Source organism: Borostomias antarcticus, assembly GCF_949987555.1.
Source record: "Borostomias antarcticus genome assembly, chromosome: 22".
In the NCBI taxonomy this organism is placed as follows: Eukaryota; Metazoa; Chordata; class Actinopteri; order Stomiiformes; family Stomiidae; genus Borostomias; species Borostomias antarcticus.
In genome coordinates, this window is record NC_140255.1 from 16,018,177 (window position 1) to 16,041,352 (window position 23,176).

The 23,176-nt window shown below is 45.0% G+C and overlaps 1 protein-coding gene across 1 annotated transcript in view; it reads left to right on the plus strand.

Annotated features, from left to right (window-relative positions):
- Nucleotides 1–530: 530 nt before the first annotated feature.
- Nucleotides 531–23,176, plus strand: part of LOC311323831 (glutamate receptor ionotropic, NMDA 2C-like) — a gene marked incomplete at both ends in the record, with an annotated part of 48,408 nt that continues 25,762 nt past the window's right edge. The window contains 6 exons of the mRNA XM_084456131.1: nucleotides 531–842; nucleotides 7,021–7,119; nucleotides 16,291–16,356; nucleotides 18,641–18,829; nucleotides 19,484–19,824; nucleotides 21,976–22,090. Coding sequence (XP_084312257.1) covers nucleotides 531–842; nucleotides 7,021–7,119; nucleotides 16,291–16,356; nucleotides 18,641–18,829; nucleotides 19,484–19,824; nucleotides 21,976–22,090 — 1,122 coding nt within the window. The remainder of the gene's footprint in view (nucleotides 843–7,020; nucleotides 7,120–16,290; nucleotides 16,357–18,640; nucleotides 18,830–19,483; nucleotides 19,825–21,975; nucleotides 22,091–23,176) is intronic.

Genomic DNA, 23,176 nt, shown 5'->3' on the forward strand with positions numbered 1-23,176 from the left:
GCTTCAGTCACATGGTAGGCTTTGTCACATGGTAGTAGACAGTCACATGATAGTAGACTGTCACATGATAGTAGACTGTCACATGGTCGTAGGCTCTGTCACATGGTCATAGTCTATGTCACATGGTCGTAGTCTATGTCACATGTTAGTAGACGCTGTCACATGGTACTAGGCTCTGTTACATGGGTGTAGGCTATGTCTACAGCCTACACAGTCACTTTGGAGCCTCAGAACAGAGTATTTGGTTGTTTTCCCCGTGCCTTGTGTGTGTGTGTGCTTAAATTATATGTGTAGGCCTTTTTAAAATCACCGTCAGTATACAGTAACTGTTTCTCTACGAAAAGTGGGCATTGCGGAAAAACGTAACAGGGCAAACCAGTCCAGTGACATCAAATGACAGCGATGCTAACTTTTCAGCCTACAAAATGACATCACCTCACCACTCCATAGAGAGACTACAGTACACAGGGACTAACTCACCTCTCCTCCACCTATCCATCTCTCCTCCTTACAGGAAGTAGGGTGCTGACATGGCTGTCCCTCTCCTCCTCCTCCTTCTCCTCCTCTCCTTCCCCCTCCCCGCCCCGGCCCGCCCCCTGACCCTCCACCCCTCCATCAACGTGGCCGTGGTGTTCAGCGGCTCCACCTACCAGAGTGAGGTCAGAGGTCGGCTGAGCCGGGAGAACTTTGCCGACCTGCCCCTGGAGGTCAACCCCGTCACCGTGCTTGTCAACGACACCAACCCCCGCGACCTGCTCACCCGCCTCTGCGAAACCATGGCGACGGAGAGGCTTCACGGCGTGGTGTTTGAGGACGATGTGGGCTCGGGCGCCGGGGCTCAGGTGATTCCCAGATACACACACCTGGGGGGGTGTTTCACAAAGCTGGCTGACTGACTAGGCCTGACCTCTGCACAAAATAAAAATAAATAAATAAATTATTCAGTCCCTTTTCCAGATTTGTTCCAGTTTCCAAGTTTTGCTCATCGCAAAAGTCAGGCTTACTCAGTTACCCAGCTTTGTGAAATACCCCCCTGCTGTTGGCGCTGCTGCCCCTCAAGCAGGACCACAAATGCCAATATAATTACTGGACCTCGAGGGTCTGTGTATTACCGAGCCACACTTGACACACACACACCACACATGAGTGAGCGGTGACACAGCACACACAACACACACACATCTTCAGTGGTCGCTGGTGGAATTTATCCTCTGCATTTCTCCTATCCAAGCTGTCCTCCTCCAGGGGCAGCCAGGAGCAATGGGCAGCTTATTTAGGACTCACACATTCAAGCATACAACCCCCTCTAGTTTGCATATTGCCCAAACAGATGATGCTTGATGATAGCATAAATGTATAAAACTTGAAGGACATGTTTTCATTTATTTTATCAATGCCCTGTGGTGGTCCATAATTATCCCTGAACACGCCTAGTTAGTTAACCTACAGTATGTGTTCATTATCCTAAACACAATTTTACGGTGATCAAGATTTACATGTATCCAACATGTTGATCTTGATCTCTGAAAATCTTTGTCTAAGCAATTATTCCTGAGCAAGCAAGCCTTGTTTCATTGTGTTCATTATCCTAAACTCTTGAATGTGATCTAGATTGAACCAGGCCAGGACCAGCCTGGCTTATGTGCGTGGCTGGCTTGTTTCTGTTCAGGACTGGTAGGACAGAAGCTAGTCATGCCACTGAAATCGCTGTGAATTGAAATGACATGAAATAATGTCTGATAAATTAAGATAGGTCTTGTCCACTGGACACATCAGTTCCAATGCTTCCAATGCTAATCCAGCACAATAAGAGCAGGATAGCCAGTTAGCTCATGAGCTCACAACAACTAGCAGCAGCTTCTATAACATTAATGGTAGCGGTCAGTGGCTAAAGCAGTTAAACTGATGATAACATAAAGTCATCCCCACCGGGAACCCCAGTCTCCTGGGTGGGAGTCCAATGCTCTCACCACTACTCTACTTGTGCAGTGGAGATCGGCGGGTTGGTTTTGGTGTCCTTCCAGTCCCTAGTGTGGGTTGGGGTTAGAATATGGGTTGGGGTTGGGACAGGATCTGATCTATAAGGCAAGGGGTAAAGTTGGAGTGAAAGGATGAACATGTGGAGGTTTGGGGTATAGTCCCATAAAGTCATCCCCACCGGGTCTTCAACCCCAGTCTCCAGGGTGGGAGTCCAATGCTCTCACCACTACTCTACTTGTGCAGTGGAGATCGGCGGGTTGATTTTGGTGTCCTTCTCGATTTTGGAGTGCTGGTACCACTGCCTCTTCTGGTGCCAACAGAGAAATGCAGGCCAACATTGTCCGCAGTAACGGAGTGATAATCGGACGAACGCTATACTAGGTGCGCTGGCTTACAGCCACGCACAAAAAAGCATCAATACATTGACCTTATTCACATGGCGGCCATTTCGCTCTTACGTCACGCTCCGGGTGGGAGAATGTGGAAGTATCCATAGACCATATAGTACAAGTTGGTTATAAAAATAACACTTCAACATTCGAAATAGTCAAAAATAACATCCAGAATACACTACTGGAATTACAAACTCATGATTACTGGACTGATTGTTTTTCACCGCGGTAGTGAAACCTCTGTAAAAAACAATCAGAGTCCGTTAATCATTCGTTTGTAATTCCAGTAGTGTATTCTGAATGTTATTTCTGACTATTTCGAATCTTGAAGTGTTATTTTTATAACAAACTTGTAATATGAATGACATAAGTCAGGTTTATTTACACACAAACATGTGTAACATGGCATGTGCCGCCACCCTGTGGAATGTTTACCACAAACGTCCACACAAGCCATTACCAAATGAAATTATAACCTAATCATTATTTCAGAATATCCCACCAATAGAATATATATTGGAGGTCTAAGTTTGAATGATTCTGATCCAAATATTACCCTATCATTTCTCCTAGTGATTATTTCCCAGATAAAATAGGTCATCCCAAGGCTGGCTTCTTAAAAATAAATAAATATAAAAATGTGCCAGTCTTTTGAACGGCTCTTTCAAAGGAACGGATCCTCAAAATCCAGCGGCAGACATAAATCTCATCTCTAATTCATAAGCCATCGTTCTGACACCATAATCAGGGGAAGCTTTTCTCAACGACATGCAACAACAAATCCTTATCTTTCACATAGCAGCAAATTCACACACATTGCCAACATGATCAATCGGAAATGCATAAAGCTGCAAGGCAGGACTCACCATTTCATTAGGTTTTGCTAGCCGTTAGCCAGTCGTATTGGCCAAAGTTAGCTTCTTGATAGTGCCTCACAAATCCCTTGTGTTAGCCCTCCATCTTAGATCTTGGTCTCTCTCGTTCCGTAATTCCTTTTTTTTGTTTGAAAGATCAGAGAAAAAATGGATTGCTGAATATCCATTTCTTGGCTAGTAACGTTATCAGCTGCGGTCGCTATTCTCAAGGGCTAGCAAACATAACAGTTCAACTATAACTCAAAGGCATCACGTAATTTACATCCAAACACATAGGTACTCGTTTATGAACGAAAACATGAACAACAAAAGATGGATGACGAACTCTACCGGTTAAGACTTGAGATATTTTTTCTCTATTTATTTACTTACTCTCTCTATTTACTTTTCCGTGGGTGCCCGAGCCTTATGGCGCTTCGCCTTCGGTGCTTATGAGGGCTATTATAGCAGTTGTATAATAACGAATAATGGCTTCTTTTTTTTTCTTCCCCTCAGGCGGCCCTGAGTACCGTGGCCCTCCTGGCATTTGCCAGCGCGGTCAGATTGCCAGTCCGCCAGTGGTTGTAGCTGTTGCTTATTCTGCAACTGTATCGTAGGGGAAACACTGTTGCTAGCCTGTGTAATATAACGTTACTGTAGCCGACCTAAAGTTGTTTCAATCACAAGAATGCAACAGGTTTACTTTTTGTAGTTAGTGTGTAATGTTAGTTGTTACCTACAGTACTTTGATTTGTGTCCTCCTCCTGGGCCTACTACAGTATATTCTGCCAACAAGGACTTGTAGGCATATTCCTCTCTCTTTCTTCTCTGTCTGCTTCTTTCAACACCATCACGCCAGGTTTGTGCGCTCATGTAGGCGCATAAAAAGAAAAAACAGAAATAGTCCAAAATAAACCAAATCCTCCTCCATACTGTTAGCGGCCCGACAGTGGAAAAACAGATGGTAACGGTTCTCATGAGTCCGGGACAGAACGGAGCCGAATGAAACTGCCTAGTAACCATTCGGCCCGACAGTGGAAAGACAGCTATAGTGTTTTTGTTTTGATGTTCTGGGACCACTGCGTCTTGTGGTGGCACAATCAGTTTGACACAGTTAATTTATCTGCAAAACAGACTACATTTCCTTTAAAGAAAAAAAGAAACAGGTTTTGTTCCTATGGGATCTCTCCCGTCTCTTACCTGGTAAATACATGCAAAGTATAGCCTAATATATAATGGGTAATTACTGAGACACCTATACTGTAGATATCATTTCAAAACAGGAGTATTTCAAATGTTCAATTACTGTACATACATTCAATAACTGACATAGCACCACCAGATAACCACATTTTTACATAGCTTCTATTACATCCAGTGACAAAATATTATCCACACCGAACCCGCGACCTTCGGCATTGGAGCATGGGAGGCGGACACCCTATCCACTAGACCACCGAGGATCTGGGAAATGTGCGGCGTCATAGTGTTTTTGTTTTGATGTTCTGGGACCACTGCCTCTTGTGGTAGCAACATAGAACGGCAGGTTCTGGGACCACTGACTCTTGTGGTAGCAACATAGAACAGGTCAACAACATGAAGGAGGAAGCCAGGGAAGGAGGGAAGGAGGGAGTGACAACCGGACATTTGCTATCAGTGGTGCGCTGGCTTACAGCCAAGCACAAAAAGTATCCACATGTACATTCTGAGAGACCAACCCAGTTTTCTAGATGATCGATATATGGGTCAATATCATTATGAAAATAGTTTTAATTAGATTTCGCTTATAAGTGGAAACATTTTCTGCCATCTATAATAATAATAATAATAATAATAATAAATAAACTTTATTTGTATAGCACCTTTCATACAAATAAATGCAGCTCAAAGTGCTTTACAACAGAATGTGCATGCATGGAGTGCTTCACATAAAAATAGACATAAAATGAACAAAAAGCAGGAAAATAAGAGAAAACACAATAAGAGAAAAAGATAAGAAAACAAATAAAATACAGTGTAAAAATGACAATTTCATAAAATATTGTACTGGAGACATACATTTAAAAAGAAAGAAAAGTGTAGTAGCCCGCAAGTGCAAAAGGAGCTATGTTGATGTTTGGGTGCTCCGTTGATGTTAAGGTGAACGCCATCGGGTCTGAAGCGGTCTCTGAAGTTCCAAAAGATATTGAAATTGTCTTTTCTTTATTCCATGGGTGAGGCATGCCGATGTCAGCCATGTATTCAGGTCAAGGAGTCTGCTGAAAGATTCGCTTCCTCTCCCAAAAAGTTGAGATGGGCCTGAAATTAATATATTTTGCGATTGACAGTCACGCAGTTTCTCCAGCAGGGAGAGGTCTCCTATCAGGATGTCAGAGCCAGTTTTCCTGTGAAGAATGTCATAAGACCCAGCGTGGATGATGATTCTCATATCACTTGGACGTGTAGAGCAGATAACTGGTAGCAGCTCTTTTAGCTCCCTGACAGATGTGTCAGCCATGGATAGATTTTCAGCATCTGCCATGCTTACCTGCTTGGTAATAGAGTCCCCGATCAGAATAGTGACTGGCTATTATGTGGGGTTAGCACTGTTTGTTCTATTTCTTGGGTTTGGGCTAGGCTTGTGGTGGCGTGATTAACCATGGGTTCAGCGTAGTTAATATTGTTACACATTACGTTATTCAGAGGATAGTATCTGTTTTGCAATGAGAGTTGAGGTGGTGGGGCGGGTGTTAGTTGATGTTTCTTTCACTCTTACTGCTGTTCCAGTAAGAAGCATCCTTAGGGACTGTTTTGGGAGCCTACGCAGCTAGACCAGCGTCTTTATCTAGGGTTGCACATATCCAGGGGAGCATCTCAGCCAAATGTGTGTTGAGATGCTCTACATTTCATATAAAAATCTGTCTGACCATTAGCATTTGGTGGCTCAGCACCTTGTGCACCTTGTACAATAGTAGTATTTGGAGCAATGTTTCAATCTTCTTCTCAAGCTGTGATATCCTCTCATGCAGTTGCTGACATTTTGTGCAGCTCACCAGATTTCCTGGGTTTGGAGACCCAGAATTTTTACAGCTCACTTATCTGGCCCCCGGGTGATTACTGTTTTTTTGCTTCCCTCTGGAATATGTAGAGAGTGGGTCGTATGCCCACCTCCCTTGTTCTCTGTAAAGCGCATTGTGTTGCCTCTGGGTATGAAATGCGCTATACAAATAAAGCTTTGATTGATTGATTGATTGATCTTTAACAGAGACGTATTGTTGTTTGAAAACACCAGCTCCCGTCCTCTGTTCCAGCCCAACCCAAGTGAGGCCGTGGGAAAATATAAGCAGAAAACTCTCACATAAAATAATCAAATAAAACCCTGACATTTGTAAGCAAATAAAATGTTCACAATAAAAAGTTGGCTTCTAAACATGAAGCAGTGCTAAGCAGCAGTAACAGATATATACAGTCACAGTCAAACTGTTATATAGGCTACTGTATCAATAACAGTTTGGGCTTCCTACCAGTCCTACACTCGGTGAACAGATTTGCATTCACTGCACCAAGCCCGCATGAGCAATTAGGCAAAATGTGAATGTTCTACTGCCTCTTGAGATAGCACATGGTGGTGCAGCTGATTCTGCTGCCAGTGGAGTCAAGCTCAAAAAATGACAGGAGACATATGTACCTGCAGAGGATAGGGCTAAAGGCTACAGAAAGCATTTCCCCCTCTGTTATCATGCATTACCTTGAGGTGGTTACTAGTGTTTGACCTTATGTTTTGGTGATAATCAAATGAACCTGTCCTCTTTCAGGTGGCGGAAGTGGCACAGATCCTGGACTTCCTGTCCACCCAGACGGCTCTGCCTATCGTGGGCATTAGTGGAGGCTCCGCCGTGGTCATACCACACAAGGTTAGTCACCACCTCAACCCTAACCCTAACCCCAACATCTACACAAGGTCAGTTACCACCTCAACCCTAACCCCAACATCTACACAAGGTCAGTTACCACCTCAACCCTAACCCCAACATCTACACAAGGTCAGTCACCACCTCAACCCTAACCAGCTATGCATGCTTTGAGGCCCCCTCAGACATCCAGCACTTTGTAATGGAGCACCTTTCAGCACTTATTTTAGCACTTGGCATTGGCTGCCCCCTGTTCTTCCCAGGACCCTTACTGTACCTGTATGGAAAACTCTATTGTCACCTGAGTACTTACCTTCTCCTGGATCCTAGGATAGGGATGATGTCCACCGGAGACCCTAATCGTGGATGGTGAAACCTACAATGGGAGACTGTTTGAGATAAAATTAGTAATTGATGATGGCTCCAGAAAATCACTAAGTATACTTACCTTAAATTCAACCTGAAAAAAGAAACATAGTTACAGTACCTGAAAAAAAAAACTATAGTTGGGGATTTACAGAGAAAATGGTAATACTCATTGTATGATACTTACCTGATACTGTGCTTTACGAGTATAAATAAAGGTTTGAAATGAAACTGGAGACCTCAGAGTCGTTGATAGTAGATGGAATCAAAGTAGATACCTTAATTGAGTGCAGCAAGTACAGTAGCTACTAGGGGAGCAGACGTATTTGGACTGAACCAAGCCTCCTGTACCGAATGGTTTAGTCCAAATACATTTACCGTTACACCCCTAGTGACCGGAGACAGGGCAGCTTGTCTGGTCCTCACTTATGAAAATGTAACATGTTTACACCTTAGCCTTACTGTTAAATTGTGTGACTCTTGAAAACATGGTAGGAAATTATTTATTTTAATTATTATATGATGTATATCTTTTTCTTATTATTATTTTGATTCTTTTGTATTCTACCTTCTTATCACTCTCTGCTGCTGTAACACATTTAAAGTATTATCTTACGTTATCGGGAAATAATAGAAAAAAAGTAGTTTCCCATTTGGATTTTTTTGTTGTTGTTGTTGAAATGGCAATATTGGCCAATGCATTTCCCCTGAATTGCTTTTACTGTGTAATTGTTTGATATTTCATTCTTTATTGTCTTGTTCAGACTAGGGTCCATTTCTACAGTATAGATTTCACCATGCCTTTAAATTCATTATCAGAGTGTAACCCATAAATGTTTTCTGGTTAGAAAGACAGATAAATAACAGGGGAGTCTACCCAGAATGGCCTTATACTGGATGTAGATAAATATAGATAAAATCATACCAATGACTTAGCCGACGTATTGACCGAGCAGGCCAATTGATTTTGGAATACAATATACAGTGATGAGTGAAGGCTCTACAGTTCTCTACAAACCTTTGGCTGGTGTATTCTGATCACCACTGTATCCTCCATGTCCTCACCTGCCCTCCTGCCTGGCCTCCCCTGCTCCCCTCACAGGCCTCCCCTCCTCTCCACTCCCAAGTCCTGCCTGGCTCCACAGCTCACTGGGTCCTGTTGTTGTCAGCTCAGCATCACACATTTCAGAAACAGTCCGTAGCTGCAGGGTCCAGGGGAGGGCAAGGACCCCTGTGTCAAACCTGTTGAAGAACATATTCCGCTCGTTCGTCCTCGCTGGCCCCTCCGTCGACTGGTTGGTCTGCTTGTAGCCAGTCCTGACCCTCTGACCAGCCCACACCTCTCTCACATTGTTCTGCAGAAGTCTTCTGTCTCCTACATGTATACTCCATCTTCCTTCTGTCGTTGAGAGTCGGAGGACCCTGAGAAAGGGTGAGATCAAAACAGAAGAGAAAGCTACTCATTAGCCTAAGCCCCTCTCGCTTTCCTCAAGTATACCCAAAACACAGAACGTTGCAATTCAGAAAAGGTTGGTTTCTAATTAACAAAACATGACATTGTAACCTTTAATGAGGTTAGGTTTCGAAGGTTTAGCTATCAACTGTATCATTTGGACAGACAGACAGACAGACAGACAGACAGACAGACAGACAGACAGACAGACAGACAGACAGACAGACAGACAGACAGACAGACAGACAGACAGACAGACAGAGCTTAAGAACACCAAGTGCGATGTCAGCCACCCCTACTGAGAGCATCTCCTCTTTTCTCCTCACCCTATCTCTGCCCCCCCCACCCTCCCTCGTTAGAGGATGTTAGGTGGTAACTCCCATCATCAACATGGTATTTATAGAGGCTGCAGAAGGCTTTCTCTGTCACACATACACACATTGCCACATTGACACATGCGTGCCTACATTTAGTTTGTCACGTTGTGATCCAAACCATCAGTAGAGAGTGGGGTGTTGGGGCTTGTATGTTATAATTGATATTGTGTCACAAGTTTAAATTTCCACTGCTGTGGTATTTAAACCTACAATAAATAAATAAATAATAAATATAGTTGTACTTAAAGCTGCAATAAGCAAGCCAAAGTTTTCTATTATTATGATTATCTTATTACACGGCTCTCTGAAATTCGGATTGGACATTGCACATTCTACCAGTCAATTATTACTTGATAATTGACCGACGTCATGGTCAAACATGCAATATTCACCGCTGCTAATGTGATGTCTGTCATTTGTCTGTCATGTTTTCTGGTCGAGCTTTTATGCACAAGTTACATCCCTGTGCTTTCCTCTCTAAAAGACTCTCACCAGCGGAAAGGAACTACAACATCGGAGACTGTTAGTTACTGGCTGTTAAGGCAGCTTTGGAGGAGTGGCGCCATTGGTTGGAGGGGGCAGAGCATCCTTTCTTGGTTTAGACTGATCACAAGAACCTGGAATACATCTGTCAGGCCAAAAGGCTGAATCCAAGACAAGCATGGTAGACATTATTCTTTAACAGATGTAATTTTACACTGCCATACCGCCCTGGTTCTAAGAATGTTAAGCCTGATGCCCTGTCTAGACTATTTGTCGCTGACTCTGCCCCTAAGGCCCCGACTCCTGTTCTTCTGCCCTGGTGGGGGCGGTGACCTAGAACATAGAGAGCAAGGTTAAGCAAGCCTTAGAGGACTTTACAGTATCAGTGATTGTCCCCCTAACAGACTCTTCATGCCAGTTTCTCTCCCCTCTCAGGTCATCCACTGGGCATACATGTCTTTACTGTCCTGTCACGAGAGATAACATATGGCCTGCCGGTCATTATTGAAAAAAAAAGAACCCTTCAGTGCCCTACAAAACCTGCGTTCCGAATGCACTGTCGGACTCTTATTTGGCCATACGCTAGGGTGCCTTATGGTAGGCTAGGGTTAGGACCCGTAGGTAACAGCTCCATCCGTGACCGCTGTAATGGAATTATATCTGATCTAAAGTAAAAAGATTTACCAAGGTTCGCTCAAAGAGGTTTAGTCTGGTTTATTGAGAAAACATACGAGCGCAAGGACTTCAGGACAACAGTTCATCCAACAGAAGTCCCGCAGTCTGGTCTTGTGCAGCCTTATATTCAAAGCAATACACAGGTATGACGCTTCCAGGGATGTGATTGGCTAACCCATCTGTACACGTCATATTAAATGGCAGGCATCATCAACAGTGGTCGAGAATACAGACACGTGACATGAGAAAAGGCGGTAATTCTTGCAGGGACAATGGGACAAAGGATGGTTATTCTGGGGCAGACAACGTCTAGGTGTGTTGACCTCCTGGAGGTCATCCTGTCATAAATTAGATTAGCACAGCCATGTGAAAGGTTGAGGGAGGTGGTGAATTACAAAGGAGGTGGTGAAACTACAATTTCTATGACACCGCCAAGCACTAAAGAGGGTGTTGAAAACAGCCCAGTCCATTTCAGGGGGCCGGCTCTACTCTCAAGCACTGCCTGAACGAGGTGCGTGGCATCGTGGTGGATGACAACCACTCTGCACGCTCAGGCTCCCCCCTCCCCCTCTGGCAGAACGTACAGGAGCGTTGGCTCTCGGACGGCTCCAGGAACTCAAAGACGCTTGAGCCGTGAGCGACCCCTGAACGATCCATGAGCGACCCCTCTCCTTGGCTAGCAGCACCACAATACGAGCTGGATACTTGTTTTCCTGTAGAGATGCAGGGGATTAAACCAGCAATAAAAAGAGCAAAGAGGCGTCTGCTGTGATGTATCAGAAATGCTGCATGGCTGAAGTCAGCCAATCAGATTGCTTGGGGGAAACTTCTTGTTGTTTAAAGAGGGAAATCAAGGGCAGGATACCGCCACAGGTGACGATTGACTTGCCTGTCAGTGTAAAATTGAAAGATAGAGAGAGAAAGAAAGACAGCGAGAGAGACAGAGCGAGAGAGAGGATGGAGAGACAGATGAAGATGAAGCTGTACGCTGACATAACGCCGGAGGCTGTGTTTTAATGTTACCTCCTCAGAAGCAGAAAGATCATCATTTTGCTCTTTTCATTTGGCCGCTGGCTGCTCGGTCTTCTGTTCCCTATTGTGCGTTTTCAACATCTATCTCCCCCCGAATCTCTCTCTCTCTCTCTCTCCCATCCCCACTGCTTCATCTCCTTTTTTCTTTTTCAACAACACTTTGTTTTGTCTTTTTCACCCAAGCACCCGCCCTCCTCACCCCTCTCCATCTCCCTCCTCTGTTGAACACATCCAGAGCAGTTTCATGTCCTGTTGTGTCCTGCTGTGTGAGGGGTGAATACATTTGTCGTGGGGTTGTGTGTGTATGTGTGTGTGTCTAGGAGAGGTCTGCGGTTCTCTCTCAGCTCCACGACTCCATAACCTGTTAATTAGAGCCTTCAGGAGGGAGGCTCCCCACTGCACCTATCACTCAGACACGTAACACCCCCCCCCCACGACAACACCTCTCTCTTGCACATGCGTGTACGTACATATTCCTACAGTTTCTGCGATGCGGAGGATGGGTACTACTGGTGATAGATTCACATTACACTTGCATGGCGTGAAGATGAACAAGTCTGCCTGTGGCTAGCTCTAGCTAGACTTGTTAGATAACTTCTATTTTAGCCACAGAGCCATATTTGTCATGTGATCAAGGGTGTCTCTAAATAATGAGTCTCCTCAGAGAACAGTCTGGCAAAGGCCCCACCCCAACCCGCTATACCCCCCCCCCCCACACACACACCCCTCGCCTCATCTGGGCTCATCTTCCGCCTCAATGCTCTTATGTTGGGAAGAAAGCTTGACAGAGGGCTCCAGCACTATAGAGCAAGTGGGGTGCAGTGTGAAATGTGTGTGTGTGTGCGTGTGTGTGCGCGTGAGTTTCTATTAACGGATGAAAGGCCTTGATATTGCTTGATTATCAATAGGATGACAATGGTGATGAGGATCTTTGATGGGTCTTTTTTTAAAAGCAAGCTCCAGACACATCTGAGGCATCTATTTCTGTTTCCCGTGTCAGTGATCTATCTATCCATCGCCGGAAAACAAGGATGTGAGGATGCCATGGAGATGAATAGGTTCAAAAGAGGATTCTGTCTTTTGTGCACATATCCAGCAGGTGAAAGTAAGCTAAGCATAGAGGGGATAAAAGATCTTGAAGAGGGAAGGGGAGGGGAAAGAGAGAAGCAGTGCTCCGTTGTCATGCCCACACAAGCACACTCTCTGTATCCAAAATGGAAATCTGCGAAATTAGAAGTTAGTCACAAAACATTTTATTATTTTATAGTTTGTGTAATGATGTCATTTGTGTAGTCACAAAACATTTTACTGTTTTATAGTTTGTGTAATGATGTCGTTTGAGTAAGTCATAAACATTATTATTTTATACTGTAGTTTGTGTAATGATGTTTTTTTTTAATGGTTTAAGTGGCCCCGAGGAGGTGTGTGATGTAACGAGCCAGACAGTCCTCTACGGATCATATGGCGTTATATCTGTGTCTGGTTCTGTCACAGATCTTGTGGCGTTATATCTGGGTCTGGTTCTGTCACGGATCTTGCGGCGTTTTATCTGGGTCTGGTTCTGTCACGGATCTTACGGCGTCTCGTATCTGGGTCTCTTTCTCTGACCAGACTGACCCGGATTTTCTCCTCCTCCATCGCTCCGCTCTCCATGGTCCAGAAATCACCGCTCAGAATTAAATCCTGCCATAACCAGGTCATTGGTAGCCCACAGCCACCTGCTAGAAAATTCCCATTTGAAAGCTACACAAAACCTCAGAGAAGATCTCTGCCAGGACCCAGGGTGATTGTAGCAAGGAGGCAATCTCAGATGATCCCAGAGACTGACCTATTTCAATATGTGATGCGCTTGTGAGCGACACAGGGACATTGTTAGGGACTGATCATCCGACCGACAGACCCTTGAAACATCAGGGTTTATGTTTTCGGTGCTGTGTTAGTTAATTAGTTACGGGGGGCGGCTGTGGCTCAAGAGGTAGAGCTAGTCGTCCAATGATCATAGGGTCGGCGGTTCGAATCCTGGCTCCTCCTGTCCACATGTCAAAGTGTCCTTGGGCAAGACACTGAACCCCAAATTGCTCCAAATTGCTGAGCAGGCTAGCATCTTGCATGGCAGCTGCCGCCACTGATGTGTGAATGTGTGTGTGTGTGTGTGTGTGTGTGTGTGAGAGAGAGAGAGAGAGAGAGAGAGACAGAGACAGACTGACAGAGAGACAGACTGACAGACAGATATAGTAGGTGGAGGCATGTGTGTGTGTGTGTGTGTGTGTGTGAGAGAGAGAGAGAGAGAGAGAGACAGATATGATACAGTAGGTGGAGGCATGTATGTGCGCATGTGTGCGTGTGTGTGACCACTTTCTGCCTTGACCTTTGCCAAGTGTGTCTTTCTGTGGTGGGACGCACAGAGCTGAGAGCCTCCATAGGGAACAGAGGAGCATGTGAGCTGTAACCATCTCCACATCTCCTGTCACATTACCACACAGCCTCCTGTACCACGACGGCTAATTATGTCTGTGTGTGACAGTCACACGTCAAAGGCTAGAGAGAGAGAGAGAGAGAGAGGGAGAGAGAGAGAGAGAGAGAGAGAGAAAGGGAGAGAGAGGTGAAATCTATATATATATATAGAGAGAGAGATAGGGAGAGAGAGGGAGGGGATGTAGAGCAGTCAGTCTGAGTCCTCTGGGGTTTCAGCTTAGGAGTCTGAAAGAAATAAGGCTTGTCGTCATGTATGAGAGAAAAACAGGCGAGAGACCTGATCTGAGAGAGAGCTGACGCCCGAAAGGAGGAGTTTGTACGAGGAAGAGAGACGGGGTGTTGTGGTCGGGCAGTTTAGGGTTAGAGTTGGTTAAGGCAGGTTCTCTGGGGTCTGTGACAGTTGTTTTGTGGTTGGGCAGGTTAGGGTTAGGACTATGGTTGGTTAGGGTTGAGGTTGGTTAGGGTTAGGGTTGGCTAGGGTAGGTCTCTGGGTCTGTGGGTTAGACTATGCTGTGTGGGGGATCACAAAGGACCCTGACACTTTCAGCCCCTATCTCAATTACATTCCATTACAGTACATTGTATTACAGTCATTTAGCCAATTTAGTCATTTCTCCAAAGTGACTTACAATAGTTGTATTTAACGTTGGTAGTCAGTGTACCTAGACATGAGATACTGTAAGGACAAGCGATGACAAGTGATGACAAGAATTCCAATGTACCTGTACCTGTACTGGTTATACTGTATATGGCAATAATAAACATTCTAGTTTCTATTCTATTCGCCTGATCTAGTGCAACAAGTGCATCTCCTTTCTAAACTAGTGACTAAGAGTATAATCTAGTGTTGAAGCCAAAGTGCCTGAATATCGCTCTTCTTCTCTGACATCTTGTTTTTCTGTCTTCTTTTCCATCACTTACTATTCATCGATCTCTCTTGCCCTCTTTCTCCCTCTGTATTTTTCTCCTTTTATATTCTCTCCATGCTTTTCCCTAACCTACTTTGATACGTCTGGTAGAAGTTATTTGAAGGACACAGGTTAACTCTGCTCTGGAAGAGCTCTCTCTCTCATCTGTCAACTCAAGAAGCACTCACATACACACGCATGCACACGCGCGCACGCACACACACACACACACACACACACACACAGATACACAGACATACTGTATGCACACACATACACACACACACACACACACACACAGACATGCACACACACATTTTAATATCTTTATTTGTGTTCACATTTGACAAGAAATTCTTGAACACAAACAATAATAGATGCATAAGCTTTGAGAATCTCAACGGCATATATGTTTTCAGTCTCAGTTCATGAATACAGGAACTGAAGAGTCCTGTCATTCTGAGAGGAAACTGATAGAAGAGGAGCAGTAGGACTGGGTTAGGACAGAGTTAAGGTTAGGATTAGGACAGAGTTAATTTTAGGATTAGGACAGAGTTAAGGTTAGGACAGAGTGTGAAAAATGGTGGTACTGTATAGTGTGTGTATGTATGTGTGTGTGTGTGTGTGTAGCAGACTCTTTAGTGTGTTTGCGATAAGTGTCTTGTTGAGTGTAAACACAACCTCTCCTAAATATAAAAATCCTGACAAAGGGCACTGCATATGCTGTTTTTACCTACCTAAAATCGGTTTCTGGGGTCTCAGAAAAGTGAATTTTAATGTTCTATGTAGAAAAACTCTCACATTTCTCCCCTGAGCATCTTATTACATCTGTCTGAATGGACTCCTGTGAAAGCCCCGTTGACCAATGAGATGGAGGGGGAGGGGCGGGGAAGGGGTGCCAATTTCTTCACGAAGAGTTAGGACAAGATGTAGCGATACGTGTGGATTTTTGCAGCCGGAAACAGAACAGCGATGCGGCATAATTCCTGATGTGACGCGCTCGACTCAGCTGGAAAAAAATGGCGGAGTTCAGAGCGGAAGCAAACCTGGGCGCTAGGGCGGGACCTGGGCGGGACTATGATAATGTTCCTCGATCTACGTCATCAAAACGTCAGTAACAACTCGGAAAACTCTGAATGGCTTGTTGAAGGGTGGAGCTTCCCGGGTTGTTTGATATCAACTTTTGTACATTGGTAGGACCATCAGAGACCAACATGTATATGATAAACACATTACAAAAGTGATTTAGCATGTGTGGTGCTCTTTAAGGTGAGATGATGGTCCTCAACCCTCTGACCCTCTCCTCTTCTCCCTCACCTCTCTCTTCCTCTCCTCTGCTCCCTTGCCTCTCTCCTCCTCTCTCTTCCTCCTCTCCTCACTCACCTCTCTCCTCCTCTCTCTCCAGGACGAGGGATCAACGTTCCTGCAAATGGGAGCCTCTCTGGAGCAGCAGATCGTCTGCATGTTCAAGGTGCAGCGACACTCTCAGCACGGCTCTCCTCTCTCCATGCCTTCTGTCATTACGCTCATTTGAATCAGTGTGATTGTGAACGATGGTGATGGACACTCCTCCATCAGACTGAACTCTGGACTAAACTCAGTAGTTACACTCAGCACAACACTTTATATACAGTCAAGTTGGAAGGTCTGAACACCCCTTTCACCTTTTCCACATTTTCATAAGTCAGAGACTTATTGTACAATAGATTGAGTACATTTTTGTCTCAAAATTCTACACAACATAGCCCATAATGACAAAGTGAAAACGGGCTTTTAGACATTTGTGTTGATTTATTCAAAATCAAAATGTAAACATCATATGTAGACAAGTGTGCACACCCTTCGATATGTCACCCAAAAGTGAGCTGAGATGCATTTTGTTTTCACTGATAGTGCTTGAGATGTTTCTACAGAGTACACCTGTGGTAAATTCAATTGATTGGACATGTTTGGGGATTGCTAACACCTGCCTTGGGGTCAAAGGAATCATCTGCAGACCTCAGAAATAGGATTGTGTCAAGGCATATGGCGCGTTCCAGGCAACCCGTAACTCGTGTTTTTCCGACCTCCTACACGTGAAAATGCTCTGGAATGGCAGTCGAACCCGTAACTTCCCACCCGTGAACTCGTACCAGATCGATGTACTCCCAGTTGCGCTCTCTGACGTCACACAGCCCTCTAAGCAAGATGGCAGCCCCCATGGGTATGGCGATAAAGATAACTTATGGGCAACGTAAAGTAAATGTGTACGTTGTAATCAAAATAATACAAACGATTATGCACTACAACCTGCTATGTGTATGTAATGATGCCCAAATATGTTGACAAGAGATAGCTAGTGCTAGCTAGCTAACATTAAGGTAAACCTGAACGTGACCATGCAAACGGCGAAATGTCGATGATGTCAATAAATAAAATGTAACGTACGATTTCTTAGCATAGCGAAATTAAGCATACAATGTTTAGCTTGCCAGCTCTGACAATGTGCCAAATCTCAAGTTTTTACCATATCGGCTTGTTTACATTTATCCAGAAAGCCACGCATTCAGACAGTTTGCCTGGAACGCTATGAAGTCGTGAGTCGTGACTTGAAGTCGTAACTTACGAGTTCAAAATCCTATCTGGAACGCGGCAATAGATCTGGAGAAGGGTATGGACAATTTTCTGCAGCTTTACAGGTCCCAAAGAGCACAGTGGCCATCATCATTCGTAAATGGAAGAAGTTTGGAACCACCAAGAATCTAGCTAGACCTGGCCGCTCGACCAAACTGAGCAATGGAGGAAGACGGGCCTTGGTGAGGGAGGTGAGCAGGAACCCGAGGGTCACTCTGACAGAGCTCCAGCGTATCCTTGTGGAGATGGGAGATTCCCAAGGAGAACCTTTCAGAAGGACAACCATCTCTGCAGCACTCCACCAATCAGGTCTTTCTGGTAGAGTGGCCAGACGGAAGCCATTCCTTAGTAAAAGGCACATGATAGCCCGCTTGGAGTTTGCCGAAAGGCACATGGAGGACTCTCAATCCATAGGAATCAAGATTCTCTGGTCTGATGAAACCACAACTGAATTTCTTGGCCTGAATACCAAGCATCACATCTGGAGGAAACTACAGTACTGTAGGCACCGCTCATCACCAGGCTAATACCATCCGTACAGTGAAGCATGGCGGTAGCAGCATTATGATGTGGGGATATTTTTCAGCAACGGGAACAGGGCGACTAGTCCTGATAGAGGGAAAGGTGACCCAACGACCCTAGTGTACAATAAGTCTGTAACGTAATAAAACGTGGAGAAGGTGAAAGGGGTGTGCAGACTTTCCGCCTTGACTGTATCTATACTCAGTAGAATGTGTGTGTATATAGTATATCCACATTCTGTAAGTATACATATCAAAACCTATCCTAAATATTTACACCATACTTCCACTAAACCAATACGTACACATGTCTATTTGACTCAACTAGACCTACCCCCCAACACATCCCCATTCCTTCCATCACTCTCTGTGGCTCTCTCATATATATATATATATATATATATATAAAATCATACCTTGCATTTAACTATATATTGCTGCTACCTACCTCTCTATGTTGCTTAGTGTGGCACAATCTAAGAGCTAACGTAAAAACATTTCACTGCTCTTTTTTGTAATTGTATGAGGTAGTCTGTGACGAATAAACCTGACCCGACTGTATGACCACGTTCACGCTGCACAGCCCAGCGTCACAATGACATCATCCTGTGTCTGTTCAAGATCATGGAGGAGTACGACTGGGGGGAGTTTGTTGTGATCACCAGCCTGTTGCCAGGATACGACACCTTCGTGGACTACGTGCTGTCCTACACGGACACGTCCTACTTCCAGTGGGAGCTACAGGACGTCCTGACCCTGGAAATGTCGGTCGGCGCCAACGACGTGCGGACCAAACGCATGCTGCAGCAGGTGGGAGCTGCTGGAACTCACAAACTGTTTAACTCTATAGGGGCTCCTTAATAACTCTTGACTTTCTGTTATTATCAGTGTGAAGGTTAGAGGGTCAGGGTTCATATTTAGGGTCAGGGTTCATATTTAGGGTGTGGGTTAGTGGTTGTTCCTCACTCTGGTGGACATGCTAGCCTATCCTCTCCAGACCCCCAGCATCACTGTTCCATCTTCTACTGTATGTTAAAGGGACACAGTCACACTTATTTCAGTTGATATTATTTGGATTAAAGGACGTCATGGACTGGTTCGCCCCTGAAACGTGACTGTGCCCCTTTAAGTTATGATATCAGCAGTATGCTGTTTGTGTCAGAGCATCGTCTATTATGATATCAGCAGTGTGCTGCCGGTGTCACAGCCTATCACATGGTGATTCTGGTGGTGTGTCTCAGTGTAGTTGTAGTTGTCAGAGCCTATCACATGGTGATTCCTGTGGTGTGTCTCAGTGTAGTTGTAGTTGTCAGAGCCTATCACATGGTGATTCCTGTGGTGTGTCTCAGTGTAGTTGTAGTTGTCAGAGCCTATCACATGGTGATTCCGGTGGTGTGTCTCAGTGTAGTTGTAGTTGTCAGAGCCTATCACATGGTGATTCCTGTGGCGTGTGTCTCTGTGCAGGTGGACTCCCAGGTGCTGCTGGCCTACTGCTCCCACGAGGAGGCCCAGTACCTGTTCTCCCAGGCCAGGGAGGTGGGCCTGCTGGGGCCCGGCTACATCTGGATCCTGCCCAGCCTGGCCGTGGGCAACCCCGAGCGCCCTCCGCAGACCAGCTTCCCCGTGGGCGTGATCGGCATCATCACCGACCACTGGCGGAAGACGCTGCGGCAGAGGGTCCGGGAGGGCGTGGCCATCGTGGCAAAGGGGGCGGAGAGCTTTGTGAAGCAGCGAGGGTTCGTGCCGGAGGGACACAGTGACTGTAACACGCCAGCCAAACACACCAGCAATAACACGCTCTTCAGGTGAGTGTGTGTGGGCACATAGTAGGCACATTATTTTCAGAGTGAACTGGAATTCCTGACGGACAACGTCAACATGTTTGCCTCACAATTACAAGCAAAAAACATCACACTCACAGTTAAAAAACATGGTATTTAATATCCCAGTCTGTGAGTGCAGTTGGTGTTTCCAAACGCAATAGGCTAGTATGGACTGCAAAAAAAAAGAAAAAACTAAGCCAGCTCTTCTGGTACAAAGTTAAAAAGCCTTTATTCTTGGGCTAGTTCATGATGAACATATAAAAATGCCTACATGTTTCAGCCAGGAGGCCTTCGTCAGGGCAGATCGCTGATATTCTCCTTTGAAATATTCTCTCACTAGCACACCTGGCATTACGATGCCTTCGCCTGGCTACAATAACTGCTGCCATGATCATCGCCAACGCTGGCCATGACACCCCTTACAAATGCGCTTCAATTACCACCAACTCTCTGAAGACGCAAATATATTCACTATAACTGCGTGTGGCAATTAGGGTCGATCTGTGTGAATTGGACAGGGCTCATTTGCATAGAAATAAGCACATTTTGCATAGAAATGGGCACATTTTCCGCCCATATTACCTCATTTAAATATCCACAAATGGAACACGTGCACAGAAATTCTATGATGATGGCAATGCAGTTAGCACGGCAAATAGCCTGAACTACAGTTATCCAAAATGAAAGCACACCCGGCCAACCTATCAGAATAAAGCATTAATCCAGTCCATGGTGTAAATGTATACTATTCAATTTTTATTTTAGTCCTAATTTCATTCCCTCTGTTGTGAACTCCTATGTGAGTGATCTACTGTATATTTATCCATCGCTCTATCTCCAAAGTGTCCTAATAAAGTGGAATCTCTTTCTCTCTCTAGGAACGTTCTCCTCTCTACCAGTCCACCATAACCCTACATGACCCTACATCACACTACATGACCCTACACGACCCTACAGGACGCTACCTAACCCTACATGACCCTACATGGGCCTACATAACCCTACATGACCCTACACGACCCTACAGGACGCTACCTAACTCTACATCACACTACATGACCCTACATGACCCTACACGACCCTACAGGACGCTACCTAACTCTACATCACACTACATGACCCTACATGGGCCTACATAACCCTACATGACCCTACATATCCCTACATGACCCTACATAACTCTACATAACCCTTAATAACTTTACACAACCCTACATTTAATTTAATCCTGCTAAGCCAGGGATACCCTGATTGACATTGTATTGACCAATGCAGCAATATGTTTCTATTGGTGTTTTTCCTAATGATATTAGTGACCATTGTGCTATAGCCTGCGTAAGGAGCATCAAGCTCCCCAAGAACAAGGGATTAACCGTGCTCAGGCGCTGCTTTCAATATTTCTCAGAACAGGCTTTAATCCACGGCTTAGCTGAAGTTGATTGGTGTCGTACTGCTTTGATCCCGTCTATTGATGATGCTTTCCAGTTCTTTCAGGAAAAAATTCTAGCGATTATTAATAAACATGCGCCCATGAAAAAAGTTCGAATACAAATAGAACTAATCCTTGGTTCTCCAGTGACTTAGCTGAAGCTCTTTTTGTCCGCAATAAACAATGGGCCTTAGACAGAAAATCTAACTGAGCTAACGACTGACTCCTCTTTCATGTCCTTAGAAATAAATGCACATCTCTCATTCAAAAACCAAAGGCAGATTACTATTTGACCTTAACCTCAGATAAAGTAATCACTCCAAGTTTTGGAAAACTTTTAAAACCTTACAGAGCAAGAAAGCTGTTGGCCCCCCTCTTAATAAAAAGGAGATATCATGCTTTTAATGCTCATTTCAAAAAAGCTGGGCACATATTTGAGTCAATTCTTACATCGTCTAATTTAGAAGACCCTACACAACCGTACACAACCCTATATGACCCTACATAACCCTACATGATCCTACACAATCCTACCAGTCCACCTTTCTATCATCTGCAAATGAGCTTCCTAGACTCTTCCAGGTTCTATTAAGACTCTCACAGGGGAGCTCTGCCACCTTAATTACAGGATGCTCAGTTCAAGCTCACTCAGTGTGTGTGTTTGTGTGTGTGTTTGTGTGTGTGTGTGTGCGTGTGTGTTGCAGACACATGATGAACGTGACTTGGGAGAGAAAGGACCTGTCGTTCAACAGTCATGGCTTCCTCTTCAACCCGTCCATGGTGATTATCGCCCTGGACCGAGAGAGACAGTGGGACAAGGTAGAGTACTTCACCTCACCTGGCTGTGTCTATGTGTACCTCACCTCTTTATCTCTGTGTGTGTGTGTGTGTGTGTGTGTGTGTGTGTGTGTGTGTGTGTGTGTGTGTGTGTGTGTGTGTGTGTGTGTGTGTGTAAAGGTAGTTTACCTCACCCGGCTCTGTGTGTGTGTGTGTGTGTGTGTGTGTGTGTGTGTGTGTGTGTGTGTGTGTGTGTGTGTGTGTGTGTGAGTGAAAGTGCGTTATGCACAATGGTTATAAGATGTCCTATTGGCTCTGTCTTGTTGACAGTAAGAAGTGGTTTATCTGTCCTAGTGGCCTCCTCATCACACTGTCTCCTAGCCCCTGTGTCTCCCTTCTACCAAGGGTACTGGCTCCTCACACACACACACACACACACACACACACACACACTCACTCACTCACTCACTCACTCACTCACTCACTCACTCACTCACTCACTCACTCACTCACTCACTCACTCACCCACACACACACACTCACGCACACATTTCCCAAGGGTACAGTATATTGATGGGTGTGAGATACAGAAAGGTCGGGGCATATCTCACTGCTACTCTTGAACTCATTTAATCCTGCCCCGGCACAGCCAAGCTGTTTTATCACTGTCACTGTGCGCGTGTGTGTGCGCCCGTTTGTGTGTGTGTGCGCGCATGCGTGTATGTTGTCTGGGTTTCTCTGCTTCTGAAGCAGACAAAACTAAACCCATCTCAAGGTTACAGTTCCAGTGTATCCGGTCAGTGTGATGTGCTGACATCCTCTCAGCATGGGGTCTGTGGTGACTGAGGCTTGGAGGGGAGAGACTGTCTGTCTCAGCTTCACGCCTGGTTACGGAGTCTCCCACTAAATAAATACTTACTCTTTATAATCCCACTTTTCTGTCCATTCCTTATGTCTATCTTGCTTTCTATCACATATATTTTTCTTATATCTTTCACCAAAACAATAATGTGCACAACCTGTCCAGTCCCTGATGCATTGATCCTTCCTCCCTCACCCGACCCAACACCCTCCCTCCCCTGCAGGCATCCACTCACATACCAGGCATGCAAAACAGCATAACCCTCT